The sequence below is a fragment of the Centroberyx affinis genome, unplaced genomic scaffold (genome assembly GCF_046629955.1).
Source record: "Centroberyx affinis isolate AG114_WGS23_722 - 3 ecotype Tasmania unplaced genomic scaffold, CSIRO-AGI_Caff_v1 ptg005547l_1, whole genome shotgun sequence".
NCBI classification, from domain to species: domain Eukaryota; kingdom Metazoa; phylum Chordata; class Actinopteri; order Beryciformes; family Berycidae; genus Centroberyx; species Centroberyx affinis.
In genome coordinates, this window is record NW_027282788.1 from 29,744 (window position 1) to 50,257 (window position 20,514).

General features: G+C 41.0%; 1 protein-coding gene across 1 annotated transcript; it reads right to left on the minus strand.

Annotated features, from left to right (window-relative positions):
• Positions 1-14,489: 14,489 nt before the first annotated feature.
• mrpl22 (mitochondrial ribosomal protein L22) lies at positions 14,490-20,511 on the minus strand. The gene is made up of 7 exons (XM_071546924.1): positions 20,423-20,511; positions 20,281-20,323; positions 19,048-19,180; positions 17,912-17,977; positions 17,326-17,403; positions 16,438-16,507; positions 14,490-14,772 (listed from the first exon to the last, which is right to left on the minus strand). The coding sequence occupies exons 1-7, from the start codon at positions 20,445-20,447 to the stop codon at positions 14,564-14,566; spliced, it is 624 nt and encodes a 207-aa protein (XP_071403025.1). The 5' UTR covers positions 20,448-20,511; the 3' UTR covers positions 14,490-14,563.
• Positions 20,512-20,514: the final 3 nt, after the last annotated feature.

Genomic DNA, 20,514 nt, shown 5'->3' on the forward strand with positions numbered 1-20,514 from the left:
TTGTACAGCTGTAATGAAATACTGGAACGTACATGTACAGTATCAGAATTACAGAAAGTCAATTTTTTACCATAACGGTCTTTAGCAATACTTTTCTTTTTGGCCCGCTGCACACGCTGCTCGGCTGATAGGGGTCGGCACGCGTGACGAATTGAAATATTGAAATTCATCTTGATGAATCTAGGGACACGCAGCGCGCATGCATACCCGACAGGATTGTGTTGGGATTGGTTTTTCTGCGTCTCGGTGGGAGATTCGGTGCGCGGTGCGATGAGAGGAGCGAGGAGAGAGCCATCCGATCCTGGTTCAGTCTGGTGAAACATTCCTCTCAGGTTTTCTGCTGCTGCTGCTGTGGAAGCCCGTGCACAACATGCTGCATGAAGGATTCAGACGTGACGCAACAGTGACACCCAGTGCACCTGATGACCACAGAAACGTCTCACACACAACCCTCATGATTTAGATATACTGTATGTGAATTATGGTCCGCCATGAAAACCTTTAAGGGAAGGCAGGACTTGGTATTATAAGGTTCTATCTGACGTTTTTGTCAAAACTGAGTTAGTCGCATTAACCTATTCTATGAGTGCCTGTTGACATGTGTGGTGTTATTTTTTTTGAAAATAATGATTTTTGAGTCTGTAATTTCTAAAACAAAAGGACCCATCTCCATTTAACTCAATAGATGCTGAAAACTTTGAAGCTCAATATCTCAGAACTATCCTGAAGGCAGATAGAACCTTATAATTCTAAGCTCACGTTTTATTTATATTGCACTTTTCATGCAATGAGCTTCACATAAAACACAAAGAAAAAACATAATTTGTCCAGTAAAATGACATTAAAAAAGAAAGAAAGAAAGAAAGAATGAAAGATAAAAATAGATAAGTAAGGATAAAGTGATATTAAAAAAGAAAGACAGAAAGATAAAATAAAGTAATGATAATAATAAAACATATAAATGAATAAATAAAAGACACCTGTTATGCTTACATACAGATGATTTAGCAAAAGGCCACAGAGTGACAGAGGAATATATAAAATATATAAAATAGTCATAATAACAACAACGACAGCTTGCTAGAAAATCAATTTTAAAGGGAAAATCAGCCTTAAAGGGAAGAACTGGTAAAATCAAAATTAGTTCCCATCAATATTGCTGAATATAATAATAATAAAAAGTGTTAGAATCGCAGTAGGTGCAGTAGACGATGTGGTGACTTCATGCCACTCGCAGTTACGTCGGGGGTACACCAAAAAAAAAAGTGTAGTACCCTCTCTGTGTCAAAAATAAACCCACACTTTAAAAAAAAAAAAACACTTCAGTCAGCAGTTGCATGATCTTTAGCAGTGTTTTTTTTTTTCCCACCTGCATTCTGCGAAGACCCGCCCCTACTCTGCCTCTGATTGGCTCTGACCCTGATCCATCTCACTCCTCATGCCTAAACCTAACCAACCAAATATGAGAGGGTGTTTTACGAGGCTGAATAAAGAGCAAAATTGTTAATAACACTGTCATGTCTTCATATAGGCCTACTTTATGTTTGTTATACTTCCTTTTTGTAGCAGGCTTACAAACATCATATGAGAGTTGGTCGTCTGTGGAGGTAGAGGGGGTACACAGCAGGAGGTTGAATGTTTCAGGGGGTACAGCACTTTAGAAAGTTTGGGAACCACTGACATAGAGGATATGGATAGAGGATGGCCTGGACTGTGAGTTGCAAGAGGAAGCAGAGACTGAACATGTGGAAGGAAGAGTCAGGTGAGGAGGGTGAGCCTTCGTCGGCTTCGTGAGCTCATGGGTAGGGTGAACGAAAAAACTGAGGCAGTCCTGGAAGAGGAGGCCAGCGGTCCGGTCCAAGGATTCCTGTTGACTTGGGACCCCTGCTGGCCTGTCACTGTAGCTGTGATTAATTTGTCATTTGACTGAAATCAAAGTGATCAAATCAAGAAATCAAAGGCGCGTACCATGTAACTGGGGTTCCAATCCGGACTAGGACATTTGCCACTTTGTCTAACCCTAACTCCTCTCTCCCTATCCCAATCCACCACACACACAACCTAGTAGCACTCACTGACTACTCAACAGTCACAGAAAACAATATTGTTGGCGAGTGGAGCGGTGGTTTTTACGCACAGAATCCACTACACTACAGACCTATAAGATGACTTCACACGCGAGCTTCGGGGCAAAGCAAGGAGCATAAAACATATAGAGCATAAAGGGTTTTTTTCCACACATGAAGAAACACAACAGAGCCCGACCCGAGCCCGAATTATTTATTTAAAAACCAAGCCCTGGGCGCCCCGGTGGCTCACCGAGTAGAGCGCGTACCATAAGGCTCAGGCCTTCCCACAGCGACCCAGGTTGGAATCCGGCCTGCATGTCTTCCCCTCGCTCTCTCTCCCATACCTTCCTGTCTCTCTCTCACTATATCTGTCCAATAAAGCAGAAAATGCCAAAAAAAAACCAAGCCCTACCCAGCCAAATACATACAGCCTCGGGGTCCCGTGGGGCTCGGGTCAGGTAGCAGACCTGTAAACCATGGTACTGCAGGGTGGTATAATGGTACCGAATGGTATTTTCATTTTCATTTGTACCATGGTACCGGCCATGGTATAAACAATTGGTGATCCAGATGATGTGAATGAAATACAGGGAAACAACAATCCAACGCAATACGCAGTTCTGAAAAGTTGGGGCAAGTACCTGACTGTTAATCACTATCCACAGTCGGTAAAACTTCCATCTTTGCTTTAAACGCACAGTATGTAATTTCTGCCGCTAGGGGTCACTCAATCAAAACAATAACAAAAGACGCAGTTTGATGACGTCGTGAAGTAGCGTGGGATCATGGGAGTTTTTTTTACGGGGACAGCTTCGGCGAGGAATGAATAATGGGAATGAATAATCGTGATCCGTCACAGTGAGCGATAAAAACAATAGAATGAAAAAAACAACAGAGTGGCTAGCTAGCAAGTTGGCCAACTTCCTTCTTCACTCTCTGACGTATCATCTGGTGTTTCCCGTGTTTCCCCGGAAGTTAGGGGGTAAAGGGGATATGACGCCATGACAGGAAGTTAGGGGGTAAAGGGGATATGACGCCATGACAGGAAGTTAGGGGGTAAAGGGGATATGACTCCATTGACAGGCGACCAAATGAAACGCACCGTTACCTTGAATAAAATTACGTATTTCTGTGGGTTTGAACATTGTTGGAAACATTTGGGATAATGTAAGTACACAACTCAAAAAAAATATATAACATAGGTCTAGTCGTTTTTAGATATTTTAATGCGGAAATGTTACATATTATACCTTTAACCAACGCTTTAACCAAGCACTTACTTCATTCAGTGCTCATGAAAATCATTCAGTTATAAGTTACAGTATTTGAGAGCATGAAGAGACTCATGCTGATTTAAAGGGGGAGGGTGAACCCACATGAAATATGCTCTTACTAAAGGGTTAATTCTATGAGCGTCAATTCACGCGACATCCAGTAGAGGGCGTATTGCACGTCTCGCACCATTTTACCTCAGTAGATGAAAATTCTTTCCACTGTGAAGTTGCAAGGTTAGAGCTTTGGTGAAAATACATAAACATAGAGAGAAAGTTTGAGATATTCGGCAAAATCATACCAATACTTGTTGATAAAGTATTTGTCATGGTTCTGCCATGGCCTGCCTTTGTGTTCTTTGTGTTTCTCTGTGTTCCCTGCCTCCCTTGTGTCTCCGCCTCCTGGTCTGTCTGTCAGTGTGTAGTGTGGGTGTGGCTCCCTCTCTCCCCCAGCTCCTGCTCCCACACACCTGTACCTCATCACTAATCACCCATCCCCACCGTATATCTACCCCGGTTTATCATCCACTCCTTGTCAGTTCGTCTCTTTAGCCTACCTGTTCTGTTTCGCTACTTGTTCTGTTCTGCTACCCGTCCTGTTACCTGCTCTGTTCCTGTTCCAGCTTTGTTCCTGTATTCTCTGCCTTTTCACCGTTTTTTGGACTTTTGTCTTGCTGCCAGCCAGGTTGGGTTTTGTTTTCCTTGTTTTGCCTGCCTGTTGCATTTTGCTTTTTGGATTTCCTGAGTTGTTTTGCCTTAGTTCTTTATTAAAGCTGCCACTTTTAGCTAAGCTCTCTGCCTCTGTCTGCATTTGGGTCCTCACCACACCTCCCCCTAACAGTATTCTTCTATTGATAACTCAACTACTGCATCGTCGGAGCCTGTTTTTATTACATTTTTACTTTTTGTTTTTATTTTATTTATTAATGTATTTTCTTGGGATTTGTATTTGGTTTGTGAAAAACAAGTTTATTAGTTTTAAATTAACAGTACAAACAATAATTAGAAGTCTGTTGTTTGTGTGTGCTGGGTTGGGACTCTGGAACGACCATGTGTGCTCAGAGAAGAAGGCCTATATGTGTTCGCCAAGACAATGTGATCATCTGGATTGATGTTTGCATTCACAAGTCGATATAAACACAGTTGGACTACTCAGCTCCATCTTAAACATTGCAAACACAAGCTTCCTAAAGTTACTGAAATAACCTCTATCCCAATTATTCAATGCAAAAATGTCCTCTTTCAGATTCTTACAATTTACGATTAAAATGAAAAAATACAAGATCTTGAATTGAATTGTGGGCGTTGGGTAGCTGGAAAACATGCCATGAGAAAACATCAGTGAAACATTCAGTGAAAATATGTGTTGTAGCTCTTTATGCTCTAGTCGGAACTAAATCTTATGATTCAGTTGAAAAAGGCAGCTATCCACAAAAGGTCAGCACAGTCATTGTCACAGGCTGCCTGAAATCAACATGTATCGGTCTTCACTGGCATTTCATCATGAATGTCTGCATGCAGCAAGGTTACATTTAGTATCTGTATACTGATGTGTGTGTGTGTGTGTGTGTTGTAACGTGCTTGGTCGTGTCCTAGCTTACATTAGCTTTAGGGAAGTAGGCTGCTCCTGGATAGCATGACAGAGCCAGATGACGTCAGTATTGGGATTTCAAACATGTACCACTTTATTCTGTACTGTACTTGTCTGGTCTCTATACAGCACTATAATCTCTCAACATACATGTAGATTGATATAGTTTAACACGTACCAAATCGTTACTGAACAGACAAGCTACTCATCGGGAGACAGACTGGGAGTAGTACTCAACCTGTTGCTGTAACTCAGTCTCAGTAAGAACAAGGAGCGCCACCCAGTGACTTAATCTGTTACTGCAACCAAACAATGTTCCAAAAGCCTAGTAGGCATATTTGCGACTTGCAGTTTGCCCCAGCAAAGTTTTTCCCACTCCATGAATAATTTAATACAGCGGTTCCCATTCATCTTGTGCCATCCTTCACCAAGGGTAAGACATTTTATTGCTGGATATTGTCTATTGACAGTTGTCCTCAACCTTATAGCTGTAGAAACATCAGCTGTGTGAATACCAGCGCTGTAATTGAAAAGGTTTCTGAAGGTTTTGGCTCCTGCTCTCTGCCCAGTGCAGCTGCGTCTGTCTGGTACTTACACCTGACCTGAACGATCTTGCTGTATTGTTCTGGATGTGCAGCAAAATTGGAATATGAGCTTGGGAAAGTCATGCAGTGAATCTCTATTAACAACAGGTTTCAGTGTTGTATTATGCTACATGTTATAGAGGAGATCCTTAGCTATTCTGACATCCTTTGTACCTTCTTTTACTCTACACTTCTTAAATCTCTTCTTTGACTCGCTTTTACATTTATTATTATTATTTTTATTATTTGTTGGTTTATTTAACAGGGACAGTGCACATTAATAAACATTGCTGTAAATGCGCCAGAGTTAGCCAAGAGGCTATTTTTCATCTGTAGTCCCTGGACAGATGTTACAGAGTCACCCTAAAAACAGAATATACTATATAATGTAATATAAGATAGAAATTACAAAGTTATTGAGATCATTTATAAGCATGCAGAACAATAATAAAAAGAAAAGAGAATAAGAGAGTGCGTTAATGTTAATCACAGACATAAAAAGCATGACAAAGCTGACAGAGCTGAGTACTAATTAAGCATTTCTTTAAATGAGCTCTATACATACATAATAGTTTTGACTGTGTTAATTGTGATGTAATTATTCTTTTCATGATTTTTATATTCATTGGCATGCATTTTCAGTTATGTTATGTATTATTCCATTCAGTTTTATTTTCAGACTTTGAATTACTTCTTTACATTGCTTTTGAATGGTGCTCTATAAGTACATACGTTCTTCTTCTGTATTATGTTCTGGGCCTTATTTAATGAAACAGCTATAATATGACACTTTATTGATCCCCGTAGAGAAATCCTCTTTCCTCTTGCCCCCCCCTCCCTCCACAGAGAGGTCAGAGGTCAGCTACAGACCTGGAACTGGTAGGGATTCAATGTCTTATTGAACCCTCTGGTTGGTTAAAGTCACAAGGAAACTGCATTCTTTTGGTAATTCAACCTATTTCTGGTTGAAGCAGGATGTTGGGGCGGGACAGAACGCAGGCAGGGGCTGTTGGGCTGTTAAAAAATTCTGGATTCTTCAAAATGAGTAAAGTCCAGCCACCAAGATGCAGCCGTGGTGTATTAGGAAAAGGGAACAGTGTGTTTGATGGTGGAAACCTAAAAATGTGCTGCTGTACCCGAGTGACTTCGCCGGTCACTTTGAAATTTGGGAAGGTGCAGGTTTTACATGATGTTCAAAAATCTGTGATGGTGATAAAGACCTTCCTTTTCACTGGAGCATTTTCTTACATGAACACACTGTATTTGTACATTATGTTTGTTTGTTTGTTTGTATGTGTATGTATATGTGTTTTTATGTGTATGTATGCATAGATGTTTCTGTTTATTTGCACATTTTTGCTGTTTTATTCTGTTTTTATGTAAAGCACTTTGAACTGCTTTTGTATGAGATGGTGCTATACAAATAAATTTGAATTTGAATTTTGGTATTTGTTTGGAATTTTTATGAAGTAACCGCTAAAAACCCACCATTTTCCAGGAAGAAGAAATGAGATATTGATCAAAATATGTACATTTATTTGAATTTATTGTTAAATAGGTACATGTTATGATATGGAAAATTATCTAACAATGTGGAAATGTCACTTTTCATTTCACTGTGACTTTAAGCGAAAAAGGGAGTATAAATTAATTCTCACTGGTGATCGTTCAAAAAAAAACCCCTGTCACCTAAAATATGAAGCTGGAACAAGAACAGACAAATCTTGTTACTTTTGTTTTGTGTTTTTTCTTTTCTTTTGAAAAAGCGGGCAGGCCGAGGAAATGTCAGAGAGATAAAGACAGGCGGTGAGTTCATTCAGGGGGAAATGCGGTGAATATTGTTTCATCGGAGCTGAAGTCCAGAGAGCTAACAAAGTGTTTCGTGTCTGGATTTGTTTCTCAAGGGCAAAGCATCCAGCGCTGCCAGGCCGGCTGTTTGTGCCACGGATTTCATTTGGGAGCTAACACCATTTTGCTGCTGTCGCTCCACAGAGAGAGAGAGAGGGGGGGGGGGGGGACAGAGAGAGGGAGAGAGAGAGAGTGAGAGAGAGAGAGAGAGAGAAGGGGAGAGAGATAGTGAGAGGAGGGAGAGGGGGGGTGAGGGAGAGAGATTGAGAGGGGGAGAGAGAGAGGGGGAGAGAGCGAGGGAGAGAGAGGGAGAGAGAGATAGAGGGGGAGAGAGAGAGGGAGAGAGAGAGAGAGAGGGAGGGAGGGAGAGAGGGAGGGAGGAAGAGAGGGAGAGAGAGGGAGAGAGAGGGAGAGAGAGAGAGGGAGAGAGAGACAGAGAGAGGGAGAGAGAGAGGGAGAGAGAAACAGAGAGGGAGAGAGAGACAGAGAGAGAGAGGAGAGGGAGAGTGAGCGTGAGAGGGAGAGAGAGAGAGGGGGGGAAAGAGAGAGGGGGAGAGAGAGAGAGAGAGGGAGCGAGAGAAGGAGAGAGAGAGAGAGGGAGGGAGGGAGGGAGAGAGGAGGGGCGAGGAGAGAGAGAGAGAGAGAGAGAGAGAGAGAAGAGAGTGAGAGAGAGAGAGAGGGAGAGGGAGAGGGAGAGAGAGAGAGAAAGAGAGTGAGAGGGAGAGAGAGAGAGAAAAAAAAACATGAAATGGAAAAGCAGAAGGGAAATGAAAAACACCCTGAGGCTCCCAACACAACTCACTTGTGATTCCTATTTGTTTGTGGATCTAAGCCTCCGCTGGGCCGTCCTGTCACGCTAGAGACAGCCCACATGAAAAGTATCATGACGCACTATTCAGGTATGTGTGTGTGTGTGTGTGTGTGTGTGTGTGTGTGTGTGTGGCGGCCACTTTATGCAACAGCGGCCTTGTGTATCGAGTGTTTTAAACGCACGACTTCACCCGTCATGAATAATAAAACCCGACTAAACCGAGACTATTTTAATCTTTCTCCGGCAACTCCCCACTCTGGCAGCGCGTTGTCTCGTCTCGTCTCGTCGGCGGATGAGCGGAGAGAGAGAGAGAGAGAGAGAGAGAGAGAGAGAGAGAGAGAGAGAGAGAGAGAGAGAGAATACATTATTCACCTCCTTTAGCCGCCAAAACTCTGGCGGGGGAATCCCTGAGGGGGGCGGAGCCAAACAAGTCGGAAGTTCAGTTACTCGCTCTCCATGCTTTATTTATGACAAATTTTCATTGAAACCTCAACGGAGCAGAATGAATGTTTTACTACGCCATCGACTCTCTTAAGGAATGGTGTGTTGGTTTTAGTGTGTGTGTGTGTGTGTGTGTGTGTGTGTGCGTGCTGGGGGGGAGGGGCAGAAGTGAACAGGTGTTTATGCATCCAAAACGTACCAGAAAAGTTGTTTTCGATTCAAAAACAGCAACCTGAAAAATTCATAATCATCTAACTCATTCATGTGACAGAGAGGACAGAGCAAAACGTATGGCACCATGAGTGCACACACACACACACACACACACACACACACACATACACACACACACAGCATGTCTCACCAACATGCTTTTATATTATATATCCAACGCAACAATCACATTGACACACACACAGAGGCACACACACATACACACATTTTCTCTTATAGCCAACGCAACTCACCACACACACACACACACACACACGCACGCACACAAATGAATTTACCCACTTACACACACACACACACACCAACTCACACCAACGTTTTCATATGTCCAACAGAATTAACCTCACACACATTCACTCTCTCTCTCTCACACACACACACACACACACACACACCAAACCAAACGCAACCCACCGCACACACAAATTCATTCACCCACTTACACACACACACACACACACACACCAAGTCACACACCATGTTTTCATATGTCCAACAGAATTAACCACACAACACATTCACTCTCTCTCTCTCTGTCTCTCTCTCTCTCTCTCACACACACACATACACACACACACACACACACACACTCACTCAGCAACATGTTTTGATAAATCCAATGCAACCTATTTCACACACAGACACACTCATATCAAACACAACTAACCACCTACACACACACACACACACACACACACACACACACACATTTATCCACTCACTCGCCAACATGCTTTCATCAATCCAACGCAATGGACCACACACACAACCACACATACACAGCAACATCTTCACAGATATCCACATGCCCTCACACACACACACACACACACACACTTGGCACAGCACACACACACACATCCATTAATCAGCGCTGTTTCCACGATTCATGGGAACATGCTTTTATCTTTTGGAGAGGCTTTCAGCTTTATTGGACCTGACGTGCCGAAGCTTTGGCAAACAGTTTCCACCTCTGTGTTGGTGTGTGTCTGTTCATCTGGAGCCCGATGCAATCATCTGTACAGTGTCAGCTAATTGGTGGAGGCATTACACAAGCCGCGTGTGTGTGTGTGTGTGTGTGTGTGTGTGTAGCCTGTCAGCAGACGATTACAGCGGAGAGAAGAACAACAAGTCGACACTGTGTTTTGTTTCTATTGTTGCTGTAACTCTAAATGTTGTTTTTGAAAAGCTGTTGTACAAATAAAGTATATTATTAGGGGTTCGAGCTTGTAGAGCTGAGACCTTATTGTTGTTGTTCTTCTTCTACTTCTTCTTCTTCTTCTTCTTCAGCCCTAAAACGATCTGTACCTCAGAGACCATAAGTCGAAGAGCCAACAATTTGGTGGATTGGGTTTGAAATCTCCCCCACTACTCAGACAACAACAAATACACTGATTGGCCAGATGGTGGCGCTATGACAAGCAACTTTACGTTTCAGCCAATAACTCCTGAACCGTTCCCTCTGATTTCTTGGCTCAAACCTGTTGCACACACAGGTTTTCATTTCTGCCATGATTGTTTTTCTGCCATTTTGAGGTTCATGGAAAGCCTATTTTTTTTGCTTACCTTGCGAGGCAGCTGGATTCGCGAGATCACGATCACGCGAGAATCCATCTTGCCAGGCTTCAAGTTATGTGTTTGTGGCCGAACCACAGTGGTGCGGACCAATCAGTGTCCTGTGAGGGCAGCTGGGGGCGGGGCTTAGGTGTGGCGACAACGAGAAGCGACTGTTCTTTCACAACAATGGCGGCTCCTAAAGAGGCTAGCATAGATGCTGCTATAACATCAGTTATTTCTTCCTATTCTTTCTTGCTATTTATTTCTAATTTTATTAGTCATTCGTTAACACTTTTCTTGTTTGCTACCTTCTTTGAATCAAATATTTTTTTGGTATTCGTAAGAATTTTCCTACAAAGACGGCAAGAATCGTCTACCGACATGCTAACTACATAGTTTGTTGTTGTCTTTCCTCTTCGGCGCTGTCCTACTACGTCATGTGGTTCGTTGATCTGATTGGTTGAAGTTAGCCTGTGATAGACGGTGATAGACAGATGGTTCATCCAATCACCTGCCAAGTATTTTTTGAAAGTGCCTGCCCTTTTCCAAATAGTTTCCAAGGACGACTTCCCAGATGGTTCTGTGTAACAAACCATCTGCCATGTCAGGTTAATTTTTTGCAATATCTAGCACAAAGTTGATCCAATATCAACAAAATTGCCGGCGAAGATGTGCCAACAGGAAGTGAGGCGAATGGCAATATATCAGGCAACATTTCAGCTGCAGTTGCCGGACTGTCACTGAAATGGTCTATCGCTGAGATGTAGAACTTTCCCAAAATGATGAATTAAGCTTAATATTGTCACTGTCAAATCACCTGCCCCATAGGCTTTGACCCCGCTAATGGGCATTTACAGCTATATTTATTATTGCGAGGAGAACGGCAAAAAATCACTTTCTGCAAAGCTATAGCAATCAAACCGCCTTTTGTTATCTTGCATAAATATTCCAATAAATGTTTTCTGCATGTTTATGTGTGTGTGTGTGTGTGTGTGTGTGTGCTCAGGGAAAAAGGTGGAGGGACAAAAGGAGGAACAGTGACTCTATAGTGCTTTAATGCAGACAGGCAGAGAAAGAGAGCGAGAGAGAGAGAGAGAGAGAGAGACAGAGAGAGAGAGAGAGAGAGGAAGGAGAAAATGGAATGGGAACAAGCTCTTGCTCTTTTCTCTTTGTGCTCTGGGAGCAGTGGGGGGAGAGACCGGGCCTCTGACCTGAAATTGAGGGCACTTGTCTGCTGAAATTGAGGCCAGCAGATGGCATTTTATTTGAAAATACACTCAAAGCTATTCTGCGGCGACAGGGGCTTTGGAGGGATGCGGTGACAGGCAGATAGGCGAGCTGGATCACTCACATCGGGAACATGAAACCAAAGGCCAATTAGGAACAGCAGAGACCAAAGCACCAGACCTCTGCAGCACTGAGACTCTGTAGCCTTTACAAAAATCCTATTAAAGAAAAAAAAAAAAAGGAGGATGGATGTACTCAAAGGATGTTCTCATGTCTCCTAAGTTTGTTCCTCTAAGTTCCTCTTTTTCTTTCCTAAGTTTTCATCTACTGGCAGAGAAACAGACGATAATAATGAAGGTTGAGAAGAGGATGGAAATAATAAACTGATAAAGAAATAAATTAAAGACAGCACACACAGTACATTCTTTGGGTTTTAGATAAGAACAAAGCAACAAAAGAAACAAAATGCAAACTGTCAAGAGAGTAATTAAATGAAGAAACAGAAAGAAATCATTTGTGTGTGTGTGTGTGTGTAGCTTCACTTTAGAGAATTTGGAGAATTCTCCACCCAGATAGTAACATTATGTTTGTAGGCATGTTTCAGGTTTCAGGTGATATAAGCACGCTCTGGCGGCCATATTGGAGGTCCTTCAACTCTTGGGCAAGGATGGCTGATGTGTTTCTAAATGTACTGATACTCGTATTGATCTGATACATTTTGTGTTTAGATGTCAGCTGGTTAGCTAATCTGGTTAGCTAACAGTCACTTGTTGTAAACACACCTGATTTGTGTACTAGGCTAACATCTAACAGAAACTAGCATTAATAGTGGCTAGTAATCGCATGATCAATGTTCTTTTGCTATATTAGCCTGCATGCTAGTTAGCTAACAAAGCCAGAAAGCAATTGGTTAGGTCAGTGGTTCTCAATATGGGGTCCAGGGACCACCAGGGGTCCTTGAGGGGGTTCCAGGGGGTCCCCAGCAAACTGATGAATTGTTAAACTTCAGCATTATTTCATTTACAAGAAGTTAACACAATTAGAGAATGTAGAAGAATGACTGTTTTGATCATAGTTATCGCTCTACTTACAATACAGACAGTCATGGAATTCAGGACAAAGTCATATTTAACAATACAAATATTCTCAGACTTGGGTTCGAGACAAAATCTGATCAAATGGGGGTCCGTGGCCCTAATGTGGACTATAGCGGTCCTTATGAAAAAGGTTGAGAATCACTGGTTGAGCTGATCTTCTCATGCTTTAGTACCAATCTTTTCTAGCCTGGTTGTTATAATCATTATTTAAGTAGGCTACAGCATCAGTCAATTCTCCAAACATGGCTGCTAGGGATTTGTGGTACAACTAGTAACCTGTAATGTGTTTCCCTTTCATAACATTGAGCATTTTGTAAGAGTAGCTATGTTTTCTACGGTGGATTTTGGAATGAAACCCCTTTGTAGGCGATACAGGACAATATACGCACACACCACAAGACTGAAAAACAGCTTCTTCTCCAAAGCTGACACCCCTCCCCCCCCTCCCCCCACCCACACACCCACTACAACACACACACACTCACACACACCATTCCCCCCCCCTCCCACTGACTGAACTCTCTACCGTGTAATGGCTAGATTGTATGCTGCTAATTGTTTATTGTTTATTTGCACACCGGTTGCACTTGAGTGCTGCTCCTATTTATATTATTCTCCTCCTATTTATATTGTTCTGCTCTTATTTATATTGTTCTGCTCCTATTTATATTATTCTGCTCCTATTTATGTTGTTCTGCTCCTATTTATATTGTTCTTTTTATATTGTTTTTATTATCAGGGAGTGCCATCGCAATTTCATTGTGTTGTTGTCTTCCACGGCAGTACAATGACAATAAAGTTTTCTTGACTCTTGACTTGTATTTGTCTGTCAACCAGACAGACAGAAGAACAACAGATCCAGATCCTCCATTATTGTTCAGTGCATTCCAGGAGTTATTTTGTGGTCAACATTGTAATTGACTTTTTGGTGAACCCACTTTCCCTCAACCTGCCTTGTCTACATCTACTCCAGTTAGTGATTATATAAATTTCCCAGAATGCCTTTCAACATAAATCTTTGCCAGGTAAATTCATAATAAGTAGTATCAATGTGTATCAGTGAGATAAGTTCAACACAGTCAGGAAATGTTTGATGTTGATTTCTAACAGTTCATCTATCAGTTTTTGATGGTTAGATGGTACAAAGCTTGCAGGACTGAGTGAGAGCCAAACCGTCCACTGCGGTCTTACATTTTTATCTTTGGGGAGCTTGAGATAATTTTCTCATTATCTCGGGAAAACAAAATGTCTTATCTTGAGATAATGATATAATTAACTCGGTATCTCAAGAAAACAATGAAAATTAACTCACTTTCATGGGAAAACTGCGCAAATAAAGTATATGAAAATACTGTATGTCCTCAATGGGCTTCCATAGAAAACCTAATATCCATCCTCACCTGCATGTCCAAAGACATAGAGGTCAAGTGAATTGAAGATGCTAAATTGCCCATAGGTGTTTGTGTGTAGTATGTTATATGATGTATATATAGTATATGATGTAGTAAATGATGTATATGAAGTCTATGCATATGACCTAGTATAGGATGTATATGATGTGTATGTATATGTATGATGCAGTATGGTATATGACATGTATATGATGGTATGTAAAGCCCTTTGAGATAAAGGGCTATATAAATAAACTAGACTATGTTGAATTTATATTTTTGTTCAGTGTAAGTCAGAAAAATCACTGAAAGTACAAAAAATAAACAAAAAATAAACAAAAAAACACAACCGATATGACAAGGTCCCAGTAACCATTTATTCATCTATTTATTTACAAATCACACACACGAGGAACAACAGAAACATTGCAGTGTGTCTGGCCTACAGACTGTGGACGATGGTGCGGTTCTTCAGGCTCTGGACGTACTCCTTGGCCCGGTCCAGGCTGCTGGGCTCCTCGGCCCGGGGCGGCGGACCCTCCACCAGCTTCACGAAGTAGTGGCAGTGCACCTTGTCCATGATGCCGAACATCCCCCTGCCGTGGTACCGGATCCGCTTCAGGTACTTCCCTTTACCGGAGAACGACTCCGCTGGAGGGGAGGAGGGGAGGAGAAGAAGAGGAAGAGTTTTTCATTTACTGTCTGATTCTCAAATAACGAGCTGCGATCCTTGGAGAGGAAGATGATGCTGTGTTTATACATCATTCCAGATGCTGTGATTAACATTGTATATTGACTGTAAATATATACGATATTGTAAATCACATATGTTAGATTTTACCATTTTGTTTATTTAATTTATAATATTGCACCTTAAGTTTCCTTTTTCCTGTTGCTTTGTTTCCTTTTTGCATTTTAATCACATATCATATGTACTTATTGACAAAATGTAAGACAATATAGAGTCCATACTGCTTTGGCAACAATGTACCCTGACTGCTATGCCAATAAAGCTCATTTGAATTGAATTTGATCGAGAGAGAGAGAGAGATAGAGAGAGAGAGAGAGGGGGAGACAGAGAAACAGAGAGAGAGATAGAGTGAGAGAGAGAGAGAGGGAGACAGAGGAGAGAGAGAGGGAGGGAGGGAGAGAGACAGAGAGAGAGACAGAGAGAGAGAGAGAGAGAGAGAGAGAGAGAGAGGGAGGGAGACAGAGAGAGACAGAGAGAGAGACAGAGAGAGAGAGAGATAGAGGGAGGGAGACAGAGAGAGAGAGAGAGAGAGTTGTTATGTTTTTGTTCCTCTTTTATTCCCAACTGTATTAGATAGTGTTGAACTGACTTGAGACTATTGATAGTCATTACATGGTGGAGTGTCAACCCAACACACACACACACACACACACACACACACAGCATGATCTGTATCTTAATGCTTTGGCACTACAGTTCTTAACTTTCATGCCGGTAAAGCCTGTTGAATATAGAGTGAGAGAGAGAGAGAGAGAGAGAGAGAGAGAGAGAGAGAGAGAGAGAGAGAGAGAGAGAGAGAGAGAGAGAGAGAGAGAGATAAGGGATAGAATATCTCATTTAATCCGTAGGTGCCTTCGAATGAAAACAGGTCACAGTTTAGGTTTATCTATAATAACGCCTGCAACTCCGCATGAATTACACACTCTGCACGGCTTCTCAACTGAACAGAAGTCAGCTTCTTACTCGAAATATGAAATTAATTTACAAAAGGTGATAGCTGGAGACTGCAAAACAATACTTACGAATGACACTTGACATCACTCTTATTAGTTAATTCAGAGGCTTGCTTTGTTCTTGGCAGACTTTAAGGCCAAATCTGTAACTGCGGTGCGGCGTCCCCCCCCGGGTGAAACACAATCGCCTCGACACTGGCTTTGTTTGCAAAGTGATTCACTGGATTAAGGTCAGTTTTCTCATTTATTTTCTATGCTTTTGGCTGCCAGTATGCGACAGATGAACTTGAGTTTTTAGGGCTACAAAATGTGTCTTTTCATTTGCAAGGTTTGTAAAAGAGTAAAACTGACCTATATTTTGAGATATACGTTTAAAAAGAAGTTCTAAAAAGCTCACTTTCCATTTACAAGTCAAACTCATCAAGAAAATATGTGAATTTTCCAAAGTCTAGATGGTCAAATAAATACAGGAGTGCATCTTTAAGCAATATGCCTTTGAAACAGAAACATACAGCACATTTAGAGATACACAACACAAGCAGTTTCTATGAAAGTTTCACTTGAAGCAATAGCATTTTAAAAGGAGAGCACACATCAGTGCTGCTGACTCACCTACATACAGGTTGGACTTATACTCCACATTGTGACTCCTGACTGCCATCTCCTGAGCTTCCAGAAGGACCTGGAAAAAAAACAAAACAAAGATCCATAAGGAGAAAACTGGTGACTGGAGGCTGAAGCAGGATCAAAACAAAACTAAACAGGCAGCGTGAGCGACTGTCCTCTCATAAAAAACTACAGTACTTAACACTTATTTTTCACTTTAAATATCAAGGATTGAAATACTGTTTTAACAATATTTTCAGTCACAGCTTTTTGTGACATTTGATTCACAGTATTCAATAAAAAAAAACCAACCCAAAATAAAACATTAACTTCACAATAATATTTCATGACTTTTCCTAAACTTTTCTCCCTTTTATAATTTTTAATAACTTCTCCAGACCTGGAAAATAAATTTTTAAATTCCATGACTTTTCCAGGTTTTCCAGGAATGTGGGAACACTGGCATTATGAAGGCATTCCTGTTTTTTTATGTGTCCAGCAGGGTAAGAATCAAACTTTTTCCCCCATTGGTTTTTCCCCCTTAAGATTTGTTTTAACTTCTTTCCTACTGCTGGAAACTGGCAGAAGAGGAAGGTACCATTTTCCCCTCTTTGCCCTCAACCAGTCCATCTTCCACCCCTCCATTATTGAGTTTCTTTTCTTTTTTTTTTTAAACCATATTGGTTGTGTGAAATGCAATAAAAGGGCGCTCCTAATCATCAGGGCAGTTTTCAGCCCCCTCATTTTTTAATTTCACTGGCATTTTATGAACTTTCACAGGCAATTTTCACCCCGAGCCTCTGTTCACTTCTCACCCTTGTGTCCAGCTGTATTAAATATGAAATACACACAGACAGCGGATCAACCTGTGAGGCCGAACATCCAGGTACCGACCTCTTTCATGATCTTAGCCCCCTTCTTGTCGTTGAACTCCAGCTGTGTGATGGCCTGGTCAATGCTCATCCCTTGGATCTGTGGAGGGGAACGAACAACTGAATGAATTAATTATTTCCCATACTCAAATTCAAAGACTTTTCAATGACTTTCTCGAGGTCTTGTTTAGTGAAATTCAAGGACTCAAAATGGGCATGTTTTGGGGTGAGATGTGACACCGGTCAACATTTTACAGAGGCCTCATTCATTACTCATCATCTTGTCAGGTCAAGAAACCAGTGGTGAAATCATTGATTTTAAAACGGCTGCTATATCAATATGAATCCCCATCACAGGGTTTTCCTCGGGATGTGAAATGTTAATGTAGTGTTAAAGGACAGAAAGCTGAGGCATACTGATGGATTTGGGTTCTATCATTTAATTCGAATTAAAGTACTTTCAAGGCCATCCATTAATTTTGACATTAGACCCGTGAACAAATCAGGGTGTCACTTTGGAAAATTATTTTGCGCTGGGATTGTCCGATATCGCCGACACAAATAAATCTTTATATGTTTCTATGGGAGAGGTTTGCTGCACGTCTCACCATTTTGGCCAGGTACCACATCTTGTCTTTGCTGTACTTGATCTGCCTCCTGCAGTGATGGATCTCCTGTGGGAAACAAACACCGAAGCGTTCAGACAGACAGGCAGCGGACAAAAAACTACTGACAGAGAACTCATGACCAGTATTACTGACCATGAGATGCCTCTATGCTAACATTAGAGCCACAATGCACATACAGTAGCTTTAAGGTACTGTGATGAAGAATTTCATTATATACAGCCCACTGTGCTACACCATTTTCAATGCCCATCCTCTATGAAGGTAATATTTCTCACGGACATCACCATCATGGAAAAATGTGACAATACGTATCATGGGGCAGAAAAATGAATCGTGATATCAGCTCCATTTCATTCTGCTGTCGTAATCACAAATGAGACGGCTTGACCATCACAGTTTCACAAGCTCTCCATCCAAATTATATTATTTTATTTTATTTTATTTTTTGGAAATTATGTTTATTGATTTTTGTTATTTGACAAGGCAATAAACAACATAAGAACACACAACAATCACCAAAGCAAAGAAATACACAACACCATTCGGATTGTTTACAAACCCAAAATATATATATAAAATAATACAAAATAAAACACCAAAGAGTCTCACATCACATCCAGAGAATCTCACATCACATCTAGAGGTATATGACTGTAGGTATAGGGTGGCAAAAGTGGGAGAGTGTAGAATGGGGGGAAAAAAAACAAAAAAAAGGGGGCTCACGGGTTGACACGCTCAAAGTAGGCCCAGAATGGAAACCAGGTCACATAAAAACATTCAGGTTTTCCACCCAAATTATATTATTGTCACTTTTGTAATGACATTTTTAAATTGTTGTTGGGTTAGGGTTACTTGTAAATCTAGCAGCCAATGCCATCGCTAGAAAGATTTGTGGCTCATAAATAAACATAATTCTGCCCAGTCAGACTTTGTTGTCCCTGAACTTTTTTTTTATATTTATTACATCGTATCCTGGTCGTATCCAATCCTGAACCCCATATCACATATCAGGAGATAAGAATATCGTCCCATCCCTAATAATTACCAACATCACTACTTTTCTAATTAACTAATATTCAGTTTTCTGCAGGTGATATCTAACCAAGCTGACTCACCGCTGGTCTGCGCGGTTCTTCCGGCAGCTGAGGCGGAAACATCTGCAAGTTCCTCCTGTCCCAGTTCTTGGTTTCCAGGGCGGCGCTGCTGTGGAGGCAGGACAGCTGCTGCACTCCGCCGCCGACCAGCAACCTGTACAGGGGTGACATTATCATTATTATTATTTTTTTTTTAAAGATTAAGCTATTTATGAGCATTTTTGCCTTTTATCAGACAGTTCCAAGGTGAGAGAGACAAGAAAGCTAGACAGAGAGAGAGAGAGAGAGACAGTTTTGTTTGTATCGTGATATATATCAATATCGAAAAAAAAAGCCATATGATGATTGTGGTATTGATTTCAACCATATCGCCAAATTCTATGTACTGTACATCATTGATATATGCATTTTTGCTTTGAACAAATCAATTACAACATCAATTACATACATGATGCACATTTTTGTTCAAAGTATCTCTGTGTTGTTTAATTTCTACAATAAATCAACAGTCACTGAAACACTACTTTTATTACAAGTTGCATTTTGTTTATTATTTCCAGCCAAATGCTATTTAATATGCCAGAAGTCCTGATTTACAACTTCTAAACTATGAAATCAAACCCCTTAAGTTTATCCCTGAAATGTCTTTAATTTCTCCATTACATAAAGATTAATTATCCATTAAAAATAACATAGCTTTAAAAAAGTAAGGGTTCGTATCATGGGTTCATAAGGGATTTACTCATGGGTAGATTCACAGAGACACTAGAAATGAAGGGATTTTGCGTGCCTTTTGTGCAGGTTTACAGGGTTATTAAGTGGAAATTAATGGAAAAGTTGCTTTTCATTAAATTAGATAGTAATGTGTCAAGATTAAGGGTAAGGTTAAGGAGGTTTCGATGGGATCTCTTCCATTAATAACTCCCTAAATTATACATTTTAAGGGAATTTTGCATGAATTAAGGGGTGAATCACTGTAAATGAATGAAAATGTAAGGTTATTTTAAGGGATTACTGATTCGTAGAGGAAGTAAGAGTTTACGAGGAGCACCTGAACGCAGCATTATTAACATTAACAGTGCAAACCTTAACTCCTCTCTGACTGTGAAACATGGAGTTGCACGACAGAAATGTATTGCCATGTCTTTGATATTTGGTAGTCGGGTTTAGAAACTGTAACCGCTGTCAGTTTGATTTGTCCTTCTGCAGGTTGACACCGATGTGATAACGACAACAGACTTTAACGTTACTTACCGTGAGTGTAACTGTCCGGTTAGATTCCTAAGGAACGAAATCCCTGAAAACAAGAATAAATACGTTAATAGCACTGAAAACAGAGAAAAATAATGAATTATATCGGCTGTTTTGGAGACTAAAGTGTCTATATTTTCCTTACCACGTCCTGTCACAGCGGCCGCCATGTTGTATTTTTTGCGACGAGTAATGTTTGCTTTACGGTAGTCGTAGTTAGTGCACTATGCAACTATG

Excerpts from the sequence above, each read along its gene's own strand:
- mrpl22 (XM_071546924.1), bottom strand. The coding sequence starts at position 20,447 with ATGGCGGCCGCTGTGACAGGACGTG. Across the intron at positions 17,404-17,911 it reads TGTGGTACCTGGCCAAAATG|ATCCAAGGGATGAGCATTGA; the intron begins GTGAGACGTGCA and ends TCCCCTCCACAG. Across the intron at positions 14,773-16,437 it reads TAAGTCCAACCTGTATGTAG|CGGAGTCGTTCTCCGGTAAA; the intron begins GTGAGTCAGCAG and ends CCTCCCCTCCAG.